This window comes from Tauraco erythrolophus, chromosome 16, assembly GCF_009769465.1.
Source record: "Tauraco erythrolophus isolate bTauEry1 chromosome 16, bTauEry1.pri, whole genome shotgun sequence".
NCBI classification, from domain to species: Eukaryota; Metazoa; Chordata; class Aves; order Musophagiformes; family Musophagidae; genus Tauraco; species Tauraco erythrolophus.
Genome location: NC_141480.1, coordinates 4,604,572 through 4,632,103, shown reverse-complemented (window position 1 = coordinate 4,632,103; position 27,532 = coordinate 4,604,572). Strand labels below are relative to the sequence as shown.

Below are 27,532 nucleotides of genomic sequence, written 5' to 3'. Positions count from 1 at the left end.
TGCAAATACCAAAATAGAATTTAGTGTAGACATCCCAAAAATTAACAAAAATGTTCTCATACAAAAAAAACCTTTGCTGCAGACATACCTTTAAACCTTCCCTTCTTGGTCCCTCTACCCCACAGAAAGCAGTATTTCCATCTCGTACTGCCTTACTCCAGCAACCTTCTGAACCCCCATCCCTTCTTTCACTGAATACTACCTAGAAGTGAGACAAAAACTTCCTATCTTAAGGTGTGGAGAGTCTAGATTCAGTATTTTAATTCAAAACAATAATTTTTAATTTAAAAGCAGCACAGAGATCACAGAATTCCAGTTCTTTCAGGAAAGCAAGCAAAAGACTCTCCATTTTGCTAGATTGACCAAACAGCCAGCATACTAATGGACAGGTAAAAATCAGCTATGCCAAAGGACTGTCACACAGAAAATCCATTATTAAACTATCTGATTCTTTTTCAAAGTGTTAAACATCATCATCTGCATACTTCACGTTCACTTCTCTCAGCTCTCTCTTTCTCTTCCTCATCCCTTCCCAACTCAAAACAGTAAAAGTGATACTATCATACATTTTCAGCTCCTGCAGCTTTCACCCCAAAACACTTTTTTCCCCCACTGGTTATCTGGTGTTTTGCCATATTCTGAGCAGGGTAATCTTCAAAAGCTTTGGCCTTCACAAAGATGACACAAATGCTTAGAAGGGTGTTCCAGGAGAATCCTGCTGGTAAGGGACACCTGCTATGGTTACTTAATGTCACACATTTCCTCTCAGTTCTTTTGTTCATTTGAAAGCCTGGCAGAACTCATCGTTCTTTAATGTTTCAGAAAACACGGATAAAGCAATTTCCAAATATCTTACGTTGGAGTTTGGTCTAGTCAGCATAGCTGTTGGTGTAAGCCTGTGAACTTTAGCTGACTTTGTTTTAGCAGAAGTAGACAACATATGAGCCATCTCCTGTCCCAAACCACAGAGTGAACCGTGAATTTGTTTTTTATGCACAAGGAAATTATGAAAACAATCCACTGATCGTCATCAGGTATAAACATGTTCAGAAGTGTCCTGAAAGACCACATTATGGGTGCCAACAATGGCAACAGCAAACCAGAAAGTGGACCCATTGTCTATCCTGTCCCATAACTAAGGGAACCAAAGAATTTTTGGGAAGGGTCAAAGGGAAGGGACTCTGGAGGGAAGCCAGAAGAACGGGGTGCGCAAGAAACTGAAAGAATCGAGGACCCTGCTCCAGGACTAAGCACAGCATAGTTGGTACCACTACGCTAATCCACCCGACTCTTCTGGACCGCAGCATCCCCCCTGCAAACAAGGGGGTCATGTAATGAACTATAACAACGACCAGCACTTCTCTCCTGGACTGCACCATCTCTTCCAGAAAACGTGGAAGTAGTTTCAAGCATAAAATTCACCCAATTTGAGCTTCACAGCTGTGACAGGATCCTCATAAGTTTAACAATCATTGTGCTTTCGACCTCTTCTTCTCTGGGGAAGCTGAGATCACATTGTCTATAAGAGGTCCCTATATGCATCTTGCTTTCCTGGACAGGTTCTGTGCAATGTCTGTTTCCATCTAACTTTAGCCTTCTAAAAGTTAATTAGTCTCAGCTAGACCTCAAAGTGGCTTCCTCATCTGAAACACTTACTTCAGCATCTACTACAAAGACAAAATGGACAACCCCTGGCTAGGCATCCGGCTTTCGGAGTACTGTAAAGATGAGATAAAGTTAAGCAACTATGTCCTATTTAAAAGTGAAGCCTGTGGAAAGGAATTTATTTGTTGTATTTTTATAAAACCAATGGACGTAGCTCTCGAGTGCATTCCTCCTTTTGGGCTCAAGCTCTCTGCTCCCACTAGATGGGTGGCCTCTCCCTCCTCTTTCATCTCAAACCCTTATTAAAAAAAATACTCCATTTTGAAAAACGGAGTATCTGACTGACTGATACAAATAGGTCTATTTCCAAATCATATCAACAGCTCCATCTGTCAAAAAGTTCATCTTCGATGCAATTCCAAAAGCAGAGCTATCCACACTAGGTGTTTGCAATAGTTCCATACATCAAGCATGCTACACACGAATGCACCACATGACACTAACTGGCAATACTACTTCCTATACGAAGTCAGGGGAGAGCAAAGTAATAGAAACTGAAAGAAGATAAAATGTTTTGTAGGCAGCGGAACACCAGTTGATAGCGATTTCTCTTTCAAGTCACAGTATACTTAATTTATTTATAGGCATTGGAAAAATGTTATTGGCATAGTCCTGTGTAGGAAAACACACTAGAAGTGCCACTTTGTGAAAAAGCAGCTCAGAAGGAGAAACATAAAGAAAATGAAAAATGTTTGCCTAAATATCAAGTCACATTTCTTGCAACAGAACAGCCAGGAGCAAAGATAGGTGATTAGGAGTGAGAACTACGTACAGCCTATACCAGCACATCGCAATGCCGTATTTAGGAGTTCTATTGTGGAAGTATCTAAAGATAAAAAGTATTAACTCATGATCTTTATGCTCTAAACTATCAAGACCAATATATTTATTTCTGACACTGGGACATATCATGTTAAGGTCCTGCTGGTATTTTTCAGACAGACTTGTGCTTTTCATGGCATTACTTGAACATGGCTTTTTGTGGTGGTTCTTATATACTTCAAATGGTTTGACCTGTGCAAAAATTGTTAGCCCAAGTGGACATTCAGACAGATAGGATGTTTTCTTACCATGCTAGTAAGAACAGAAAAGAAAAAAAAAACAAATTTGAGTTTACTAAAGTAAGCAATTGTGGAAGACAGACACTTAACAAAGACAACCTGCAAGATGAATAACAGCATTTAGGTTTTGGTTCTATAAATGGCTATAACCTGGATATTCACCACAGTAAAGAGGTGCTGAGAAGCTTAAATAGAACACTGCTACTTGAAAAACTAGTTAAAAATATAATGTCTTTCTAAGGGCATATTGCAGACAATCATCATGTGACTCTTGTATCACTTATATGTCAGGAAAATTGTAGAAAAACCAGCAGGGAGCAAAACAAATGCATTGGCACCTACGGAAGAATGGACGTTTTGCAGTTCTGCCATTAAGGGTGCAAGGTACTGATAAAAATCAAAGATGGAAATGTTGCTTACAGAAGTACATAATTATTGCACCATGCTCTCCTTCGAGATAGCTAAACATAATCTGGATTTTGAGGATAAATAGGTTCTGTGGGTTAGAGTGCATTTACTATAACCATTAAAACCCTTAGAGCTAGAGTTCAGAACAGAATTAACAAATCATGGCTACTTTTTTTTTAGCTAACACTGCTTCTTTAGGTAGTTTTATGGTTTACTGAGAGAAAGGGAGTTACATTTTTTTCTTAGCTGTATTTAACACTGTGAAAAGCAGGGCTTCAGACTTCTGCAGCCTGTGTCAGCAATGTTTCATTTCTTGGTTTTAAATATGAAAAGTCATTACACAGGTCCCCAATGAACAGAGAAATAGGCTTAGATGCTGGAGCCTTCACAGTAGAGATATATTTGCTCTTAGAGATTATACACGCATTTTCTGATTCTTTTTTTTTAGCCCCTAGCAATTAAAAGAAAGGAGAAACTCCATGAACACGCTGATGTATCACATTAAAATAATTACAATAATGCTTACTTACATTGCATCAAAGATTGCTGCAATATGCAATGATCCCTAGGATTGCTTATCCGTACATCCATTTATCACAGAGTTCTGTTTATCTGCTGTTAAGGATAAGATGGCAAGCAAGAGACTAAGTGATTCAATTGCTCAGCTTATAAATTAAATCTATCCCAGGACCAGAACCTACTTATATTACAGGTTTGATTCTACTGTCTTGCTTTGTGGTTAAAGCCAGCATGGAAGCTCCAGATTTGGGGGCAGCACTTGATCTGTATGCATCCCTCTCGCACGGCTACAGAGGCACTGCAAGGATGCGCGTGTCCAACACAACAACGCTTATCAATCTCCCCTAGATAAAATAGATCAAATCCTCAAACAGAAGTTTCAAGAAGGACACTGGAAGTCAAATTCTGGTCTTCAGGTACAGCTGTTCTGTCCCTACATCTTAAAGACAACATATGTAAAGTTGACAAGACCTTTAAAGCAAGGTGTTGGGCAGTAACTGCCAACAGAGACACATATCAATGGCACGGTCCGTTGATACATCTCAACCAGACACAGAGAAAAGACAGAACATGATGATTAAATGACTAAACTGCTCACCAAACTGATATTAATTTTCAACATACTATGCTTGGGGAACTTTTTAGTGTGGCACACCACCAGAATACATATGAACATTTTTTATTCATCTTGCTGTGTACTGCTTAGCACCGTTTTGTAGCTTAAAGTAAGATTCTAAGGACTGCAAAGCTAGAATGCAAGCAATCAGATTGGAGCAGAAATAACATTATTTTATGCAAATACGTTTAATCTGAAGCAGTAAGACCAGGAAGAAAAACAGCTGTGATTCAATTAGTGTTTGGATGACCTGGGCACTTAGGTTTATTGCAGGAGGAGATTTAATTCCTAAACACACATGCATTGTCATGTTTTAGCTAATGAATCGGAAGAGAACAGTTAACTGATTTTCATCCAAATCTTTAACCTTAGGGCTAGATCATGACCTTTATTCCTGCCCAGACAAAAAAAACTCACTAATATCTAAGTACAGAATTATCTACAGGAAGTCCTCCTGAGTCTACATTAGAAAGCAAGTGAGACAGGGAGAAGCAGTCAGAGAAAATGGGCTGCCTTTTGCCAGCCCTTGTTTACACTCATGGAGGTTTGCAAGCCCATAAGAACTGTGGTTAGTGTCTATCTTGAAGTTTATGCACATTATACCCATCCAATGAGAACCTGTATTTTTTCAGGTGGTGCCAAAATGTCTGTCAAGGACACCGATTCATTTATTTTCCCTTCTTTGGCTTGACTGGAAATCTATTTTAAAAATAGCTTCTTCAGCATTTCTTCTGTGCTTTCAATGAAATTAGCTGCTTTCCATTAATCAAAATACAATCACAGAATCATGGTGCTAGAACAGTAATTCTGGGAAGGATGCTGACTCCATTCCCCTTCTCCATAGCTAGATCAGCTATCAACGCGTCATTATCTGCAAGGCATTTATCTAACATGTTTCAGAACACCTGCAAAGACAGAGTCTCTATATTCTCTTCAAAATATCTCTCCCAATGCTTCAGTACTGCTGTCATTACAAAGACTAACATTAATCTTCTTTGCTGCAATGTGACCATATCGCTCCCTGTTACATCCACAATGGACAGAGAACAATTCCTCCACTTAGCAGTTAATTTTATGTATTTGAAAACAGGATTTTTGGGTTGTTCTGGGTTGGTTTGGTTTGGTTTTGTTTTCTTTCCACAGAGGAAGTGCACCTGTCCTTCAGTCTTTCTTCATAAAGTATATTTTCTGCAAATCTGATCCTATCTGTTACTTTTCTCTGGGTACTTTCCAGTTGATTCATGTTATTCTAGAAGCCTGGTACTCAAATCTGGACAACGTATTCCAGCCAAGGTCTTACTGGCGCTGACTAGAGCCGAAGGATTACTCACAGTTACACATGCCAGTGCAACATTTGCCTTTTTTGCAACAGAATGACATTGTTGACTCATGTTCTATTTGTAATCCATTGTAATCCCCTACCCTTTTTCTCCAAATTTCCAATCCGATTGTTTTTCATCTTGTTTTGTGAAGATGATTATTCTTACCTAAGAACTTTGCATCTGCCCAGACTAAACTTTATCCTTTGCTTTCAGACTATTTCTTTAATTTCTTAAGACAACTGTGAATTTTATTGCTGTGCTACATTTAATAAGCATACTAATTTCAAGATGTACAATTTAATGAAAACGGTGAATAATACTGGACCCAAAACAGATCACAGAGGAACCCTACTGAATTTATCCTTCCAGCCCAACATTGAACCATTGACAGCTACTACCGGAATGTAGTTTTCCAATTGATTTTGTACCCACCTCATAATTATTTCCTTTAGACCTTTTTTCTTTAACTTTCTTATAAGACAGTAATGTAAGCCAACATCAAAAGCCTTATTAAAGTCAAGATATGTGATACTGCAAGCTTATCCCTGAGTCTCAAGGCCTGTAAATGTCACAGGAGAAAATCAGTTTAGTTTGACATCCATAGCAGCTTTATTCATCCCCTTACCTTCTTGATGCTAACAAATATTTACTTTTATATTTATGCCAATACTTTTTTTTTTTTCAGGATTTCAGGTTCAACTCACAGGATATAATTTCCAATTTTCTTCCTTTCTCCAACTTTAAAAAAAATGCACGCTGCTTATCCTTCTCCAGTCTTCTACAATTCCAAAAATTTTCAAAGATAACTTTTAGTACCTTTAAATTATTTCAGCCAATTCACTTTAGCCTTAGAACAATTCCAGCTGATTTGCAAACACCTGATTTACTCAAGCCTGTTCTTTCCTTAATCCAGAATCTTACACTTCAGCTGGAGATATTAATGATGATAGCCACCTGGTCGCAGCTGACCTTTTAAGTGAAAGCCAAAGCAAAGACAGGTAACAATGCTCTGGCCTTCTCTGTAATGCCTTTATATAAGCATCAGTCTCCAGTGAGCCATCATTTTTCTTGATTTTTTTTTTCCTTCCAATACACTTGTGAAAAATTTTTATTCTTAAATCCTTGCCCAAACATCTCATTTTATACTTGGCTTTCGGAGCCTGGGGCTACTGTTTGCAATCCCTTAGGAGTTCAAGCTCATTGCACCTTCTTTACCTAACCTTCTTGCCACTGAAGTCACTACGAGCCTTAACCTTACCCAAGCCTTTGGCTTTTGGATAATTCATGTTTGTGCTTCTTATATTGAAAAAATGCCAGTTATCCTAATTTTTCTTGCTGTATTTCATGCCTTACCAATTCTCAGTTTACTGAAATACGATTTTGAAATAACTTGTCATTATTTTGATGTTCTTCTCTTCCCAAAAATTCCGCACTATATCTTTTCACGGCCATTTTCACTCTGCCTTCTACTTTCATTCTCCACAGGAGCTCCTGTTTTTCTATTAGAATCAAGTGACAGTTAGTAATCACCTATTAACTCAAATGCATATAAACATGTTTAAATACTGTGCAAATTACTCTTCTGACTGGTTAGTGATTTAAAACTCACTCTAACATGCAAGATAAATCTACTGCTATGCCATCCAATATTTAAGTCAAATAATATTTCAAAGCTGGAGACTTTGCCCCTGATTGGTTTGGCTTAGTTAAATCAGAATACAAACCAAAGCAGCTAGATTGAATAATGCACTGCGGTCTCTCTTACAGCAAATAAGGAAGGAAGCTTTGCAGGCATTTATTTTCCAAACACACTTCATTTCTAAAGGTTTAGGTAGGTTTCCAAAAATGAACTCCTATATACTGAACCAAAGCGAAGGGAAGGAGACCCCTGCTCGCTAAGTGATGTCAATGAGAGCAGGGCTGGGCCCTGTGATATCCCCCAAAATGTATTTACTTCAACAGGAGCCAGATGAGCATGGGGAGGCACAAATTTCCCTTTAAAAATCATGTCTGCTTCACAGTCAATGAAGTAAGAGATATTAAAAGAAAGCCAGCACCATTATTGACAAAACTAACAAGTGCTCCCCAAGTGCTAATAAAATTCTAGACAAGCAACCTATCGATCATTGTCTCAGTTCAAAGCACATCAGCCATAATGCAATCACAGAGACCCCATCTCTGTCACTTCTGATGCCATATTTAGTGACAAAACAGGTTGCTTACAAGCTTATAAGGAATTTAATATGATGCTTCTACCACACAGAGAACCACGTGCATCTGCTTGGAGGATATAAGCAGCCATATGTGCTTGAAATGCATTTGATGGAAGAGACCATATTTCATGTGCTGCATCTCAACTATTTTCTGTTGATTCAGTTACCATGTTTTAAAATTGTACTGATTTACTGAAGATTTACAAACGTAATTCATGTGCAGTTGTCCTATGAATAAGCCTCTAAAACTAATTCAACCACAGTCAAAAAATAAATTGCGAAATAAGTTATTCAATTGAAATCTGCCATCTGAGGCACAGTAATAGAAAACATTTATTATAAAACTAACATATATTTCTGGCCAGAGATGTGTACAGTACTAAAGAACTCTCTGAAAGGAATTTATTCAGGCTTTTCTCAAAGAACATCTTAACTGGGCTAACAGAAAATTACATGTTCAAAAATAATTGTAGGTTCTATGATTTTCATCCCACATCGCAGGCTTCCTATTATCATCCTTTTTGTTTTAGAAGGCTTATGAATTTTAGGCAAACTTTATTCTGCACAGCTGCAGGAGGCCATTTCTGGAGTCTGGATTTGCCAGTTCAACACTGGAAAGACATAAGTACAACTCAACGCAGAAGCAGAGCAAGCATGAATACCAAAACACCTCTCTCCAGATATAAAGCTCTAAATTTGACAAATTCACTTCCACGGGGCTGCTGGACTGTGAAAGTCATGGGCTAGGCTATGCTGGAGGCCACAATCCACTCAAAAGCTGTGTTTCCTCTCCAAAAGTGAGGGTATTTTGCCAGCTTAGACTTTCACTAGTGCTCAAGGGGAATTCTTTAAAATGATAGAGAATTCATGTCTCTAATTAATGATAGTCGAGTCTACAGGAGCGTGTCTGACATTAGAGTCAGTCACTGATAGGTTTGATTCAGGCAGATGAAGATTTTCACACAGTCCAGTGGAAGAGGGATTTTGCAATTATTTTTATTTGTTTATTTATTCGCCCTCACCTCAGGACAGATAATGAAAACCTTGAGAAGAGGTATCTCTGTCCAGATTTCTCAGTTACTGGGGAAGAGGACTGGGAATAAAGAAAGAGAAATCAAAGACAAAGGCTGGAAGAAGACAAGGGGGACAGTTCAGACTATTTCTAATCTGGACCCTTTTTTCCTGAGAAGTCCAGCAGCTTGGAACACTTGGGATTTCTGTCACCAGTGATGGGTAAAATTCCATTTCTAGACAGTTCCTTTGCCTCGGTGCAGGACGCAGGGTCAGCATAGGAGACTCAGGCCAGCTCAGTCCACTGCAATCATCTCCCAGTGTCAAACTCAAAACAGAACGGGTGAGACTTGCACCTACTTGAACAGACAGCTCCACAGTTCAGTGGATGGGTTTAGGCATAGATTTGGGAAAAAGTTCAGCACTACAACAGAACCAAAGTTTTTTCCCCCTTTCATAGCCTCGTTGTTACAAATAATGGCAGCTCAATGGTCTAAACATTTTTGCATTCAGAGCTCAGGTATCTGCAATACAAAGTGCATCCTCTTACTTCTACAGTTCCTATGTTCTGCATGAGGACACTTTAAAAAAAAAACCTATGGCAAGTAAATTGGACACCATTCCAAACTGTTTCCAGCAACTTTAAACCTAACAAAATGTACTCTTTATTTGTGCATCTTCCCATAAAAATTAGTAACATCTATTTGCCTGTAGAAGAATTTACTACAGCTATTGAGAGGTGGCTTTTAGCAGAAATTGTCAATAAAAAACTTATGTCTTTTTTTAGCACTTTCCACTTATAATACATAAAGTCTTAATGAGTTAATTTTCTGGCAAGTCTGAATAGGTGCAGAATATCAGACACATTTAATTACCATACCAAAATCTCTGACTTGTGAATGTTATGCTAAACTTTTTCCCCGATTCCCTCTTTTCTTTCCCCAATGTAGATGGAGAAGACAACGAAAGTATGTCAAGCTAGCTGTCAAGCTCCTTAAGAACTCTCAAATGACCTTGTGAGGAAAAAAAAAATAAAAAAACCAACCCTTTGATTCATATTTTAAAATCCTGGCTAACCTGCCCCTTCCACTCTTCTGCAACTCTGACAGAACTGAGTTCAATATTAATGACTGGCAATCATTTTCAGTCTATGCGCTCTCCTGCCTTCTGCAGCCCGAACGCCTCGTTAGCTCGGCGCGGTCCGTGAGACGCTCATCTTTCTATTGGTTTCTCCTGGGTTCAAGCTGGGCTGGTAGCTAGGCTAAAAATAAATTCAGATCACTCCAGCACCCTCCGAGACGCAGCTGAACCATTCAAGTTGACTTCCTCTGAAAAGGCGTGTTACGCAGCGATACCTCGTGTGACTCTCACGGGGTTGTTTCAGCCAAAGTCATGTATGGGTTTTTTACAAAACAAGGTGTTTCTCTTCTTGAGACACAAATAGAGATATCTCTCTCTGCATTGCAAGCAGAAAGCAAATGGCTTGATTACACTGCTATTGTTTTTAAATGCCTAATTAAATAATTCAAGCTCCTGAATGAAGCTAGCTTTTATTTAGAAAAGAATACAGAGTTGGTTGGACCCAGAAGACTCTTCTTTAAAAGATGCAAATGAAATACAAGCCTAGAAGCAGAACTCTGCTGATTTTTCAAAACCTCTGCCTACTGTTGTTTTTTAAATCTGTTCAACATACTGAATCCTCCAGCTGCCTTTACGAGATCACTTCTGGCAGGTACCAGCCACCTTCAGTTACTTCTACACGCTGCCCTGCCAGCTCCTTCATCATGATTCTACAGTCTGGCTTCCATATAACGACTTCACAACTACAATATCCAAACATGATTATGGATTTAGAATTGAGAAATAGACTTTAAATGTTAAAAACTTGTAAATCTGTCCCAAACAGGGGGTATTCACACAAGTTAGCCTTAGCTTAGTGATGCTAGACTCAGATTTCCCATACAACCCAGGGAGAGAGGCAGTTGTCTGCTTTTATTCACCCACTGGAGAAGTTTTTTGTCTTCAGTCACTGTAGGAAGACTCTTCGTGTTGTGAAGTTAAAATTTGCCTTTGGGATATCTCTCAAAATAACAGTCGTGTGGTGAGAACACAGAGCTGCTACTGAGTTCACGGGAGCAAGCTGGGGCTCCTTACCGCAGGATCTGCACAAGCTCTCTGGATATAAGAACCCCAAAGAACACAAAATAAAAGCTTTTCTGTCTCCACAATCATACAAGAGCATAGGGGGCATTTAAACACCCTAAAACCAAAAGGAACAATATGGAAAAAAATGTCAGGGCAGGAAGAACGGAGAATTAAAGACTAAAGACAGATTAAATAATTTTCTTGCAGTTTGCACCGCGTAGAAGGTCTAAAACAAATTCTTCTGACTGGTCTTTTTTCTCTGCATGGAAAATGACAGAAATTAAACTTGTGGTGGAAAACACCTGGAAAAGAGAAAGAAAGAATTCTTTCCTTTGTCTCAGCACTTCCTCTTTAAATAGCACTCTCGTTCTCTATACATAGATTTACACATGTATATATACCTATATGCGTATACAAAATGAGGATTAGTCTTGTGAGCATCTCATTCATAAGGCCCAAAGCGGCAACATGATGTGATTCCTCTTAATTTTTTTGAGTGATAACAACGTAGGGGTCAGTGCTAAAGACTCACATGCTCCATGTATATGTCACTAAACTAAGCAACAGTTTCCTAAGGTAATTTTTTGTGTAAGAAAACTCTTTGGAGAGGTATGAATGGCTACTTTAATGTTCCAGTCAAGGCAAATTTTACCACTGCTGAGAACCTCTTCGTCAAAAGGAATGACCTATTGGCCAAATAAAATCCGTTTGTAGGATTTAAGTAGGATCTCTGTGCACGGCAGAGCATCACGCCCAGACTGCATCGCCCAATCCGCATTCCGCCTTCTGACGACAGATCATCCCTAGTCTGGGAGAAAATTTACACTGAAAGAGAAACGATCCTTTTCTTTGTAAAGAGACATGAATCTTTAACAGATGTACGACTGCTTGTATCGCTTCAAGGTATCCATGTGCGATTTCGGATTCTCTAAAACGATTTGTGTTTTTGCCCAGAGTCAGACATCTCAGTAACACAACGAACAAGACAGTTTTAAAGCATGTCAGTTCAAAATCTTTTTGCAGTATTTTGTCAGGATTTACCTTTTTGTTTTTCCTCTTGGGAAGACAGAGGGTCACAAGGCCTCTGAAAGTGGTAGGAGCACAAGTTCCCTTTGAAGTCAATAGGATTTGTGATCCTAAATCCTTCAAATGCCTTTGAAAATCTCTCTGTGGATACATGCCTTGACAAAAACATCATCTTTCCCTTTCCTTTGACACTGAAGTTCCATTTCCATAAACATAGGGAAGCTATGCTCTTCAGCTCTTAACCATGTGTAAGCCCCCAGTGATTTTCCTGGGAACTACCTACGAACAATACCAGGAACATGTTTGGCAACTAAATATAGAAATAGATGTAAAGCGAAATTTTTAAAAGCACTTTCAGAGGCTTCCAATAGGTATTTGCTTCCTAAACACTTCAGTAATTTTGAAGATTCAAATCTCTTACCAGCAAAGCTGCTCCCTTTTATGACTCCTGTTTGTAAAAGAAATGATTGCCAAAGCTCAAACTGAAAGCAAATAAAGAAAGTATCGTTTCATCTCCTCCACTGGCCTGCCATTTATCTAGTTAGCTCTTCATTCGTTCACACCTTTCCTTCTCTTTCTTAACTGACTCACTTTCTTCTCAGTTGTGGTATGATTCACAAGTATAATTTCATAATATTTGATTTCTAGAGGCATAAAAATGTTTTTCTGTAACATGGCTTGCTTTTTTTTTAAGCAGTTATTAAAAAATTAATAACTAAGTAAACTGTTGGGCATCTCCTGCAATTATGCAACATTGGTATTATCTACAATTCTCTAACCATTATCCACTGATTATGTCCCAGTGACACCAGAGATAAATCATGCATGGAGAAGACCATGTAATTACCAATTTCTTGTTTCCCTCTGTGTACCACATTGTGACTGTTTCACCATAAACCTTTTTTTTTTAAAAAAAAAAAAAAGCAGTTATCTGCCTGCTTGATAATTTGCCTATGCAATTTGCGTGCAGAAATACCTTTTCTGAATGTAAAATTACAATAATTATATATCCAAATAGCCACTTCACATTCTGGTCAATAGAAGTCTCACTTAACTCACTGACTTTAATGTCACTTAACTTTGAACATTGGATCCAAAAGGGAGGAGGACTGTGCAATGGATCTACATGACTGAAATTAATTTGCATTGTAGTTACTGTGTATATGATCATTCCTTTCTAAATGACTTTAGGCTAAAATCTTTTAAAATCACTACAAATTTGAGAGCAGAAGTAGATTGAAACTTATAGGATAACATTTTGAATAAAATTCTAGGACAGTGCTGTTCCGCAATTTAAGAGGCATGATCATAGAGTCATACAACAGTTAAGGTTGGAAGAGACCTTAAAGATCATCTAGTTCCAACCCCCCTGCCATGGGCAGGGACACCTTCCACTAGATCAGGTTGCTCAAAGCCTCATCCAACCTGGCCTTGAACACTTCAAGGGATGGGGCAGCCACAACTTCTCTGGGCAACCTGTGCCAGTGTCCCACTTCTCTCAGAGGGAAGAATTTTCTGCTTATCCCTAATCTCTATCTCCCCTCTTTCAGTTTACAGCCATTGCCCCTTGTCCTATCACTACATACCCTTGTAAAAAGCCCCTCTCCAGCTTTCTTATAGCCCCTTTAGGTACTGGAAGGCTGCTATAAGATGACCCTGGAGGTTTCTCTTCTCCAGGCTGAGAAACCTCAACTCTCTCAGCCTACCTTCATAGGAAAGATGCTCCAGCCCTCTGATCATCTTCATTGCCCTCCTCTGGACTCTGTTCTTCTTATGCTGAGGGCCCCAGAGCTGAATACAGTACTGCAAGTGAGGTCTCACAAGAGCAGAGCAGATGACATTGAATAATAAAACAAAGCCAGTCAAAAATATCCAGGATCCTAAAAATGCCTTAAGCAATGGAAAAAGCCTACCCTCTACCTGTGACTTTACAGCTGTAATATCCCCACCCCATATGTGTTCTCAAGTAGGAGTTATATGAGCTTCACTGAACACTACAAACAGGAGGAACAAGCAACTGTCAAAAGGCAAACAGCGAAGCCAACCGACCTGCGCTTTGTATCGTGTGTTGTTACCCTCCCGAAATCAAACAGCTGATAACTGGGTCTGGCAAATCAAAAGGAAGCTGTGCAAAAGGCAATTTTTAACATTTGTCCTGAAAATGTCCGAGAAAGACTTCAGAAACAATGAAACATAAGACCTAAACAGTTTCATACTGCACTTTTTGAGAGTACAGACTACAGAATTTCAGCGTCAGGGTGATAAATGTAACAAATAGCAAAGTTAAAATACAATATTCTGATTTTAAGGACAAAATTATGGCATGCTATCAGCTTGTACTCCTTTATCTGTCTTTCAGAGGAATGAACTGCTGAGATTTCTTAGCACACAGCATTTTTTACTGACAAGACATTAATTATCAAATACAACCCACCACATCTACCAACATCAGGGCTACTAGTGCTTCTGGCGATGTTCATCTACGGTCATCTCTTACCATCCCATCTGAAAAGTTTGTTGCTAGCTATGAACACCAAGCAGAGAATGCTTGATGTGGAGATGCTATCCGAGATCTCTTTCAAATTGTCATTTTGAAGTTCTTTTCCTTGGCATGGCTGTTGTTTACAGTGATATCCTGAGCACAACGAGTTTGTTTTTTTTTTTTTTTTTCCTGTCCTTTGGAAATTGTTGAAGTACTGCCCTATCTTAACAACTCACCAAGGCAAAGTGCAAAACGTCACGTATAGAATCTGTATCTGAATCAGCAGCATACACACAACTCTCTTTTCTTTCGAAAAACAGCCCTGAAACTCATACCTTACAACTGGCTTCAAAAAAATGGCCCCTTGAGTGTTAGGAAATGCAATAATTACATTTATGACATTAATTTAGCAAAGTTTTTAACATGAAAGAAATATACATGAAGATATCTGTTTTAAATTCCATGTTAGACTGAGCTTCAGGGTTACAGAGAATCTTTCTAAGCATATATATCATCATTGAATATAAACTGGAATGGATGGGGATTAAAAAACGTGGCTGAAAAATACAGAGATGAGTCAAACCCTTATACATAAAGCACCTCAAGCTGTGACTAAATTGGGAATGAGAAGTAAGTATGAATATAGCTCTTCACTAATGCATGGGACAGATGGAGGAAGAAAGCCACAGAGTATATGGGGATATCACAAAATAGCAGAAGATAACCACAAAATATGTACTAACTTTACCTTGATCAAAAGGCTTGCTTGGATTCCAGTTTCTGAAATAATCATCCTAAATGGGAAGGGAAAAAAAAAAAAAGGTAAGTCAGGAAAAATATAATCAAGTCTTTTCAGTACAATGTTACATAACAAAACTACAAATGAATCAACTCATCTTTTGATCCTAACATATTTATCTCAAATCAGATAAAACTATCAACAGGTTGCGTCCTAAAGAGTAGTAAATGCAGATTAGAAATAAAATAATAAAAAATTCCTTGGATTCAGCACCTCAAATTTTTCTTCCAGATTGTTTTTCAAAGTATGCCTGTTATTAAATGTTTTCTGGTAACTGATTATTTCACATCAGTCTACAACTTCTGACAACAAAAATAAGAGCATATTTTTCAGATAATGCAACATGATCCACACCTTCCTGATGTGGTGAAAGGTCAGCAAAGTAAATCCCAAAATATTTATGTTCATTTGGACACACATAAATCACATCATTGTGAATGTACAGAAATACAGCAAAAATATCATAAACGTTACACTTAGAGCACAATAACATCCAGCAACACTTGCAGTAAACACTTTTGTCACTGTTCTCACTATTGAATTGTAAAAATCTTTCACAATCTGATGTAAAGATAATAGTCTGCTGTGAATTTTGTGGTTCTGTTTTACATAATTCTGGCAGGACTTTAAAATGGAGAAGGCAGGACCTGTCAGTGCCTACCCAAATGATTATTCTGCTGCAAACGAGTCTTTCTGCAGAAACAACAGAAAACTCTTGTGTGTGTTGGATCAATTTCTCTTTTATGTCTTTAGCAAATATTTACCTGACGGCAAAGTTTCCCCCACCTCAGAGTGCCATCAACCCCTAGACCTGAAGAACTGGGATCCAAGCCCAACTGTTGTATTTAGTTTCAGCATATTCTGTATATCGTGCCAGTGTCCTCTTGGAGAGGATGTGATAACAACAGCATAATGGATTTGAAGTGAGGAAGCATGGAAAATGTCTATAACACTGTGGTATTTTTCTGCATATTAATCTTTATTTCCTTTTTAATATATCCGGTATTCTGTATTCATTTCTTGAGGGTTGCCACTGAAGAGATGTCTTTATCAAGCTGTCCAGAATTGACACCTAGATTCCTTTTTCCTGCCAGGACGGTAACTGAAAACCCATCAGTGTGAATAAGACACCTAAATTATTTCTTCCACAGGGCTTTGCTTACTGTTTATCTCCAGTACACTGAATTTCACACGCTCTCATGCTGTCCAAGCACTCTAACGTGGAACATGATGGAGACTTGGAAGCCAGCATGTCTTAATTTCTGGGTTCAGAACAGCCCAGAGGGCTGTTAGAGGAGGAGAGGGGACTCTCTGTGCCCTCAATGAACACCAGGAGATGCACCTTATGGCAGTGTGTTCCTTCCCAAACGCTATGGCCAGCATGAGAAGCAGAAAGTAGTGGCTCTTCCAGTGTGGAGAACGGTGGATTGCTGTCCTGCTCTGGGCGCAGGCAAGGATGGGAAAATGCTCCCTGTAATGACGGGGGCTGGATGTAATTCTGCATGATGCTCAGAAGGAAATGTATTTCCCTTCTCCAGGTACAGTCATGCTCAGTGTCTACACTGACTTCATGGACAGCGACGGTGTTCCACAATAACAACAAAGATTTTTATGCATAATTTATTGCAGATACATCAGAAGTATCTACACTTTTTCTTCAGAAGTATGGAGTTGGGCACCAGAAATAGAATCCCAGACTTGCCTTTGAATTCCACAGCTTGCTTAGTACAAAAAACCCCACCCTCATTGTTATACAAAGCTTTGTAATTGATTATGATGTAATGCTAAATTCACCAAGCATTAATCACTTTTCAGAATGTGTTGGTTTTTACGCTTTTTGAGCAGAATGATTTTTTTTCCAGCAACAAAATATTCTTTTTTTTGCCGGGTTACATTTTTTCCTAGGTTATTGCTTTGCTGCTGGGTTTTCAGCATCAGAAACTGTTAAATAATTTAAATCTCAAGAAAGATTTCTTACGCTGTTGGCATTTGAAACCAGTTTTGAAATAAGAATTGGAAAAGGGGTTTATCTCAATTTCAGTGTCAAAGGAATATTTTACAGAAAATGCACCTTCCTCAAAAAAAACCCTACAAAACACCCATCTCTTCTATAAACCTATTCCTTCTCCTTATTTTGAAAATGGAAACTATATTTATTTTAGAATATGCCTGAAACTACAGTATAACACAGGAAAATACACAAGAAAAAAAATATGGAAAAACCCCTAAAAAGCAGAACAGAGAAAACTTTTGAGATTTTCAATACATAAACCTCAGTATTATTTAAAGGAGCAAATCATGACTACACATACATTAGATCAAGGCAGTCAATAGAAGTTCAAAATAACTTATGCCAACTGAACAACAGAAAATACAGGACTGGAGTTTCACTTCAGCACTGATACCAGTAAGAACTGTAACGGAACGGTTATGGCACTGTAAAGGTGAAATTCACCCTGTAGATACGGCTGAGCAGAAAATCTATGTCTCATTTAAATACCACCTAAAGCTCTGACTTGAAAAATGGACAGGGCTTTGTGCTAGTACTCTGCAAGGTGCTGAAATTTATACGTTATTCCGAAATGACTTTTGTTAGGAGGAGGAACTCTTACAAGCTCGAAATGGAAACCATCATTTCACTGTGATGTCCTCCAACAGAAAACCAGCATGCTGATACAGCAATACACAGTGCGCAAACATAACATTGATTTCCAGGTGTATATAATTCAAAATATATACATATATATAAAATACAATCAGCTCGATTAACAAGATTTAACATTCCCATTCAATAAAACACTTTCCTGACAAAAAATTACTGCATGGAAATTTACGTATTTCTGAACTTCCTACTAGGACAGGTACTGATGTGCTTAAAATACCTTATGCCTGCTGTAACATATGAATCCATGATGTCATTTTAATATTAACATGTTAATAAATCAATATTAACACATTAATAATGAGCATGTATCAATACATTCTATTTATAACAATATTAACAGAAGAGTTTAAAGTGAATATGCATTACGATATATTCTAAGTACTTTTATTCACTCTATGGATATTTACAAGTTAAAAGTGAAAAACCTACCTCAACTTCCTGAATACGTAAGCATTACAAATGAGAAAAGAAAAAAAGAATGAAATAAACCAATATAAAAACATGTTAACATTCATCAATTTTCTCCTCAGCGGCCTTTTAAATGTGAAATCACTTATTTCAGATGACCTTCACCTCCAAATGAAATAATTTTCTCTTTCTTGTCCGACCTTTCCACCTTTGCTGTCATGGCCCCGTTTCCCCCTGCTGTGCCATTAGCCAAATGCCATTCTATGAGCACGTTTCTCTCTCGTAGGGCACCAAAACAAAGGCTCTTTCATTTCCTCTTGGCTGACAAAAACGCTAGAAAGTGTTTTTCCACAGACTCATCTGTTACATACCTGATATAAGAGAGAATTAATTTTTTTTTTCCCCCTACCTGCCTTTAAAGACTATTTATTTGATGGACTTTGAAGGGAAGGCAAAACCGGGCATGGATCCCTTTCAATACAACCGATGACAGCTACTGAGAAATATTTTTGATGAACAAATATTTAAACATATCTTTGTCCTTGCACAGAATTCACACTTGGAAGGTTTTGCCTATGGTTCAGTGGCTGCATATGACTACGTTAATCTTTTAATTAACTGAAGGGACACTGCACACCTAAAATCATGCATGAAAACAGAATTGATACCGCAAACCAAAACTGAATCTGACTCCCTCAGCTCAACCCAACATTGTATAAACGTGATGTATCGGCTTGGCCTCCGCACACAGCCAGGAATAAATGTGAACTCCAAACTCTAGAAGTTGCCTGTCCATCTCACAGAGCACAAACACACCGAAGGGAACGGTACGGAGCTTTACTGCAAGTCCTTTGACTCCAGGTCCCTGATGGACTCAAAGCCTCACATCACAGGTAAATACTCAGCTTCTACTTCCAGAAAAAGAAATCGGGCTCCTGTCAAACTGGTCCCAACCCAATTCTTGAGGAAATCCTGAGTTCTGTTCTGTTCTCACTGCGTGCAGGAGGCAGCCTTTGGCAAGATTCCTTTCCACCCCCTTATAAAGTCTCCTGCCCACCTAGGAGAGATATCCACCTGGGATAGCAAGGCAGATCATCGGAAACGGTCCCTCGCACAGGGATCAACTCCCTTTTGACATCCCCTGACCTAATTTAATTGCAAGACTTGGGACAGGAGCTGTCTTTTCAGTTCCGTATCTGTTCATCAGTTAGCATCATGGAACCCTGCTTCAAGATTTCACCCTCAGGAAATTTAACTAAGAAATGAGTTATGATCATAACAAATGAATAGATTTCAGAAAAGCAAATATAAATTGCTAGACTTGGGCCTCAGTTCTCTATTGCATTTTTATTATTTTGATTTGAGCAATCAAGAGATGAGATGAAACACATTTTGAAGTGATTTAAATCCAGTTTGCTGTATAATGTGTAATACACTATTGTTTCTTAACAAGAGCAAAATATTCTTTTATCATTCAATACATACATGTAAAATCCAGCCAAGTTAGATTGATATGCCATCAACAAAGTCAATCAAGAGGATAACCACATGTTAAACTAAGTACGCAAAGGACATACTAAGAAGTGCTAGTTTAAAAGCTCACAAAAGTTTTTTTTACTTTCTTACAGGCAGAACTATCAAAAATCTCATTCATTAGAACCCATAGATTCATCAGAACTCATAGATGGGGTTCTGATTTGTAAAAAAAAAAATAAATCAAACCTTGGACTAGACCTAGATCTGACACAATTTCCTGTTAGTCATATCAGAAAAGTTAGCAAACAGAAATCAATCCTAAGACCAATACGTGACTGCTCTTCTCTACTATTACCCTCTATATCACTATAATAACAATACAGTTAAAAACCTGAAATTAATGGTAAAAACAGATTTATCTTCTTTTCCCCCACCAATTAAGAAAGTAAACAACAGCTTCTTCTTCTCTTGAAGTTTAAGTATTAAAGTTATTCCCACTAAACCCACTCTATTTTCACTTTTTGGTTTAGTTATTACCTAAGACTTGATATTTTGGAAGAGTTAATGAAGCATGGTTAATTTAACACACAGGCACTCTCTATACTTATTTTATTTACTTGTCAAAAAGAAGCTCTTACAAGACACTCTTGTTTATAAATAGTCAAACATTAGCTAAATGGGTGCATAAATATTTCTATTTTGCTGCATTAACTGAGCTTATAAGTTATTTGTACGAATCAAGCAGAAACGAGATGCTGACTGCAAAAACTCCACAGAAAATCCCCCTTACTTTGCACCTTTCAGAAGGAATTCCGTCTGGTTTCCTCCCCAAGGCCTGGGAATATCACACTGATCTGGATGAGGCCGAAGGGTGCACCACCATCATGGAACCCTCGTCACAGAGCCATCCTGGGGAAACTCACATACAAAGGGTGTAACCCCAAGGACTGTCAAATAACCTTTTGGAGGTAATCTTCATTCCCAGCTCCTCCCAGCCAACAAGAACTTAAATTTCTAAGTATCTCCAGGAGGGACATTTATTAACACTGGTTTGCAGCCTGCTTAGTATTTTCCTCTTCCATCCTCCATCTATGATTAAACCTTTTACCCTCATAAAGACCAGCTGGGAAACGTGGTAATTACCAGCTCATTGCTTTTTTAAAATTAGCTCCAGAAAGATGCAGCTGCAATTTCTGCCTCTCTACCTTGCAGTACAGAAGATCGTTCCAACACGGAGCAGTGTGAAAGCACCAGCTGCTGCTTGCTAAAGTCAATCTAGCCTGTATCATAAATATCTCCCCAAGGCCTAGTGCCTCTTTTAAGCAAATAGTTCGTGTCAGCAAATTACACACCATCTATTTATTTATTTATTTAAGAGGAAGAGACTATTTTACCCACTGAGTACTTCAGTGAATAAAGATTTCCCAATGGTAGCTGATGTCCAGAGTCTGCATTAGTGTCAAGAGCTGACTCCAAACTCCTAAGCACGCTAAGACCCATCTCTAACCACCTCCGAGCTCCTTCTCTCCCCGGAATCAGAGAATATATATCCAAGCACTATGCTTTTGCTTACTGAATTAGAAGTGCCTGTGCTGTAGATACTTCATTTTAAATTTGGTAGGGGAAACCTTTGAAAAGTTTAGTGATAAATTTCCCAGAAAGGCCAGGAGTATAGGGGTTTACTTACTAGCAACGTTAAGCGGTGAAATTGGAAGAAACCACACCAGACTGAAGTAGTACCATATGTAATGAAAGGTCTGAGGATGTCAGGATCTGTCTAGAATACTGTAGCTAAGTCACTAATAAAAATATAGAATCATAGAATGGTTTGGGTTGGAAGGGACCTTAAAGATCATCCAGTTCCAACCCCCCTGCCATGGGCAGGGACACCCTCCACTACACCAGGTTGCCCAAAGCCTCATCCAACCTGGCCTTGAACACTTCCAGGGATGGGGCAGCCACAACTTCTCTGGGCAACATGTTCCAGTGCCTCACCACCCTCTGACTGGAAAATTTCTTCCTTATATCAATATAATGAAATGCTTTAGCCCAGAATGAAATGATACAAAGGATTCCCATCGGACTTGTATATAATGCTAAATACATTAATATCTGCTTATTAATAACAGTATAAAATACATTAGTACATATCCAGTAAGTCCTCAGATATGTACGGCATAGAAAAGATCCTTGGTCATGTATTACAATCTCAGATGTCCCATAAGACTCAAATTCTCAGCACATGTACTTTTTGTTCAGCTACCACTAACATGCAAAAGAATATATTCGGCTTAATATGACCCAGAGTGTTATTTTTTTCTTATTTTCGTAAATTAAAAGGGATTTTTTGGTCAGTTGAGTTTTTTTCTGCTATATCGGGAAACAAGATTTGCCACTCCTGTTTTACTGGAAGACTTTTCTAGAAGTTTCCATAGGCAATACTAAGAAAGTGGTAGGCGAAACTTTCAGCATAGGCTTTCTTTATCCACAGTCACAATGATTCATTGGGGTGGTAAAAATTTCAGAAATAAAATTGTAAAATTTGGGAAAAAAATGAAAAAAAAAGTCAACACTAAGCCCATGTCAGTGAGAATAAGCATTCTCACTCTTCAGAACTCGATCATATCGCCTTTTACGCAGAAATCTTCCAGCTGCTCTATTGTCTTTTTGTGGTTTTTTTTTGTTGTCGTTGTTTTGTCTTTTTTTTCAGTAAAAGAGCAAATATAGTAAGAACTAAAAATATTTCTTAACAAAACCTCAAACCACTCTTTGTTTACCCATAAGAATGATGCCAGAGGGTATGTCTACAACATCGAGGGCAAACAGATGCTCATTTACTCTACTTGTGCTTCAAGCAGGATGAATGAGGGCCAGCTGTGAGCCAGAAGCTACATAGCAGCTTTAGCACAGCTCTGTGCCAGCACACACAGCTGATATATTTGGGTGGCTGGAACAATCACACAACTGTCTACACTAGCTTGTGCTGAAGTATCTAAAACTGAAAAAAAAAAAGCCTTGGTTTGATTATTCTTTGCTGGCTTTTTTAGCAGACTAACTTTAGAAATACATTACCACTTCTGCCTGAACTCTCACTCTCATTAGCATGTGCTAAAAAGCCTCTTATCCGTGCCTAGAGTTGAACAATTCTAACTTTATTTTCATCAAGTTTTCGACACTTTAGTATGTCCCACCAGCCACACCACGTCATGCTACAAGCTGCAAAGCTATAACAAGCCCTAAAAGGTAGAACTCGGGAGTCTCCCAAGGTATGGATGGGTTCACCAATCCTTGTTGCGTTGGATGTGCCATCCTGTCACAGATGCTACAACTCCAAGACCAGACTGAAAACCAGAACCTTACTTGGTTGCTTATGTTGTAATTTAACAACACATACCCAACTAGCTACAGTGCCTCAGCCACGCAGAGCCGTCTTAGAGGCACTGCAGAGTCATGTTCCATGCAGTTTTTCTCCAGTCCCCACGTTCCCCTTCCATCACCTTCGCAAAGAGCCTCCACTGCAGCTTTCGAGGAGGCAGCAAAGGGAGGGAGGAATTAGGACGGAAGGAAGACAGGCAGTGGAATATTTCTAACAAAGCCTGAGGATGAGAAACATTGTAGTGATGATTTACCTTCTCGGATGAAACAATTTCCTCAGGCAATCAGATCCTGGGGAGATCTGCAGGGAAGCTCAATAGTTACTGACCCTTAAATAAATGTGTAAGGTCCCACTCTCTCCAATATTTGGTCCCATACACTTAAGAGTTTCTGATTTCTTTGGTTACCCCCCGATTATACCTCAAAGCCTACAGCATGTTTATGCAAATCTCTACTTAACCAGAACTCCCCATCCATCTCCCACAACAAACACAGTTGATTCAGATTCTGAACTTCAGTCAGGATTCCCAGTGATAGACAGTAAATTCAATTTAAAATCACTAATTCAGAAACAGGACTGTGTGGGAGGGAAGGTGCAGGTGGCAAACAGGAGACAAGTGAAAGGAAGAGGATGGCACCAGAGTTCTGGGACAAAGAGGACTGAAGCTCCACAAGGTGCAAGAGGTCCAGATGGCAGGAACTGTTTGTGGGCTCATTAGCAAGGATTTCCCACCCAAGGAGCCAAGGGTGGTAGAGGACAGCGAACCTGGGAGTCCTCATGGGCAGAGAACACACTTATTTCGGTAAATAAGTTTGAGAGGTCCCTCTGATAAAACAATACTTGACACTTGTACTATCTGCCACGGAATTTATCTAACCCTGTTAGAAAACAAGTCTTCCATGAAACGTACTCAAGTCAATGGAGTTGCACTGTGTTCAGAGGACTGGGAAAATATTGTCAAGATGAATGGGCTTTTCACTTCTTAACTAGAAAATACACGGCCTCTTCCCTATGAGCTTTGCACCGGTCTTCAGGCTGACCTGCGAAGAACTACTTAAATTGGGTGGCAGCTTCAGTGCAGAGCAGAGACAGAAGCAGCCCCGGGAATCGTTAATTCCCACTGGGAGCACCTAAGTCAAACAAGAAGAGAGAAGCAGAACCGGAGATTACAGAAATATATTCCCCCTTCTTCCAGGCGAAATTCCTAAAAGTAGCATTATTTCTGATCTCTGACCTAGCGCAACACATGAAGTAGCACCTGGGTAGATCGGTGAATTCACCAAATCTAGCGATCCTTGCGAGGTTCTAACGCACAAAAATAACACGAGTGCTCGCTGCGTGAACTGAAGATTCACCAGTTGAGAACCCGACCCAGTGCTGTTTTCTCACGTGATCATTGCTTTGTTTCCACTTACCAAAACCAGTGTGCCTTTACCTAGGATTCTTATTGTGAATATTGGTGAAGAACAGCCCCTGCGGGTTCTCTCTACATGGAGGATGCTATTGTTAATAAATTATATTCTCAATAGGTGTAATATTTAAAACACACCTTGAAAGGAGAGCTACTAAACTTTTTTTGCAAGTTTCATTCAAGGACTCAAATTACATACTTAGAAAGCAACTGTTTTCAGGCAGGTCAAAAGCCAAACACATTAAATTTGAGGGTTATAAAGCCATTGGCAATGTAACTTCACTTTCGGTATCCTTGTTGATTTGACAGTACATTTGCAGTAGCTGTTTGTGACAGATTCACTGGCCCTTTTTAGCCGAACATTTAGGGGTTTGTATCTGGAGAACAACATGCACATAAAGAATCCTAACACCACTGCTTTCATAAATGAGAACTACTTCATAGTGAATAACAATTTGCATAATGATTAAATACATAATTTCTTTTTTTGTATTCTACAGTAAGCCTTCAGAAATCTGTTCTGAGTCATGTGAATTTTTTTTATTTATTTACCATTATGAGAATAATCCCAGTATGGAGATAAAGTGATAATTCTCCTGATATCAAAGTTACAAAATAAAGTTATAGAACAAATCATACTGATATTCCATTTAGATATACAAATCTTAGTAGTTAAAACGTATAAGGGAACAAACAACAGTTGAATAGAATCAACTTGTCTAACTTTGATATTTAGTGACATGATTTTCTGAGATCTATAGAGATAACTTAACTAGTTATTATATCCCAAGTCTTTTAAATTCCTTCTTTAAATGCCTAACTAATGACTGGAAAGAGACTGTATGAATTATTTTTAATTATGAGCAATGAACTGTCCCTGGGAGCACACATGCATTTGTTTTTATTTCATATGTAGCTTCACGAAAAATCTAGCTCCAGGTATTGTTAAGAAAAAACTTTTCAAAAAGTGAAATCAGACTAGCCATGCTGCTGTTGAAAAGGACAACTTTGCAGCCCTTTAGCCAGTATTTGAAATTGCTTAGAACTGCATCAGGAAAAAGCAGTCATGGTCAACTAGACTATGAAATAACCACTTGCTGACCGTGCGAGACATTTGTACACATTTTCAGATCAGAAACCCTGTGAGCCATCACAAATGTGGGGCTTCCGTTCCAGTTTATAATATCATTTTGCTAATTATCTCTGGCATTGTATTCAGTCTAAAAAAAAAAAAAAGGAACACAACATCAAAAATCATTACGCAGAACTGACAGCAAGCTTAATGGAAACAAAACAGCTGAATACTTGCAGCAGTTGCTGCAAACAGAAATCCTGTCCTTCCTCAAGAAAGTGCTTGTCACTTTATCATCAACAACTTGAACGTATAGTAGGTTATTTTAAATTCCTTGATCAGTTTATAAAAGTTGCCATGTGATGAGGTTTTCCATAATAGTTGGGGCTGGTTGATGCAAGTCAAGTCCCTCACAACTCTTTTGTCACTGAGATTTGTGTTATCTCTACCTATTTCTTTCAAAATCACAGGAGGTGTGTGAACATAACATTTTACTGATGGTACCTCATTAATCTACTAAACTGACGAAATAAAAGAGATTATTTAGAGTATTAAGAAACTAATTTCTTGTGTCAGTTGTAAAGTAACAATAACAAAAATTTGCCTTTCACAAATGATCGCTACTTACCACCTGGTTGAAGCAACAGTAGTTTGGAGAGAAACAGGTTTTGTTAGAATGGTATTTCAAAAGATTTAGCTCAAATAATCAATAAAAAAAAAAAAGTAAGATAAAACGGCTAAAGAAACAAAATATTCTGGTTCAGGCAAAGGATAGCTAAACTGCAGTAATGGCTCCAGCGGGATTTAAATGCCGAGGCTGTTAGCGTCCACAGTACAAAGATTTCCATATGCATTGATCTTCTTTTATTTTTTTTCAGTACAGGACAGCACCTGAGTGCATAATTTGTTCTCAAGAAGTCCAGAGAACACTGTCCAAAGGCAACTTCAGATCCATGCTCAACATTTTAACCCACATAAGTCAAACTAGAGTTCCACTTGCGTTTGCAATGAAAAAGATGATCTAATACCTTAATTTGCACACTTGTGTTTGCTAGCAAGAGTCCAAACCAAGGGCAACATCATTATTACTAGATAAGGATTTTAATCCCTTTGACCACTGCAACTGTCTTCGTGTCTTCCCCTCAAGAAGGGAGATCCATAACCCCTCACATCCTATACACTGGACCTATACAACTACTCACCCCAACACTACTGTCGCAGATACTACGTCATCATATTGGTTACAAGTCGAAACACTAACAAACACTGCTATACCAGCTATACTCTGACCATATTTCTATTTTGCTTCAGAATTACAGCAATTGAGCAGAAAGATTCAAACATGATACACTGGTGGTGTATGATTTCAGAAACTTTGAACATTTTACTTATGCTTTCATTGGCTCTTGATTCATCACTTCAAATTCTTAACCATGTACATAGGGAACTTCAGAGAGTACACACCCCAGAAACAATAATCAGTGTGAAATTTTTCAATTACTGATGCATATTCAGAGCTGCTCTGAAAAGGATATATTAAAAATACAAAATATATATTGTATTAAGCTTCCAATAGCTGTGATTATGATGATAAAGCAACACTCAAAACTAAGTTCTTCTGAACAAATTGAGAAAACTAAGTGACCTTTCATTTTTTACAGTAGCATGCTTCTTGGATCAAGGACAGACATCTGAAAGGGCCTCCTGTAGGGAGATATAACGCACTCTTGAACTTGCCAGAACACACGCCTCTGTGCATCAGTGATGAAAGGTCAGTACGTAGAGTGGCACGGCATGGAATGAACAATGACATGAGAATGTAAAGTTTTGTTACATTTTACTATCCCAGGAACCTTC

General features: G+C 38.5%; 1 protein-coding gene across 1 annotated transcript in view; it reads right to left on the bottom strand.

Annotated features, from left to right (window-relative positions):
* The window catches only part of SPOCK1 (SPARC (osteonectin), cwcv and kazal like domains proteoglycan 1), a 314,902-nt gene that overhangs the window by 191,881 nt on the left and 95,489 nt on the right, over positions 1–27,532 (bottom strand). Inside the window, exon 2 of the mRNA XM_086621457.1 lies at positions 15,217–15,262. Coding sequence (XP_086477583.1) covers positions 15,217–15,262 — 46 coding nt within the window. The remainder of the gene's footprint in view (positions 1–15,216; positions 15,263–27,532) is intronic.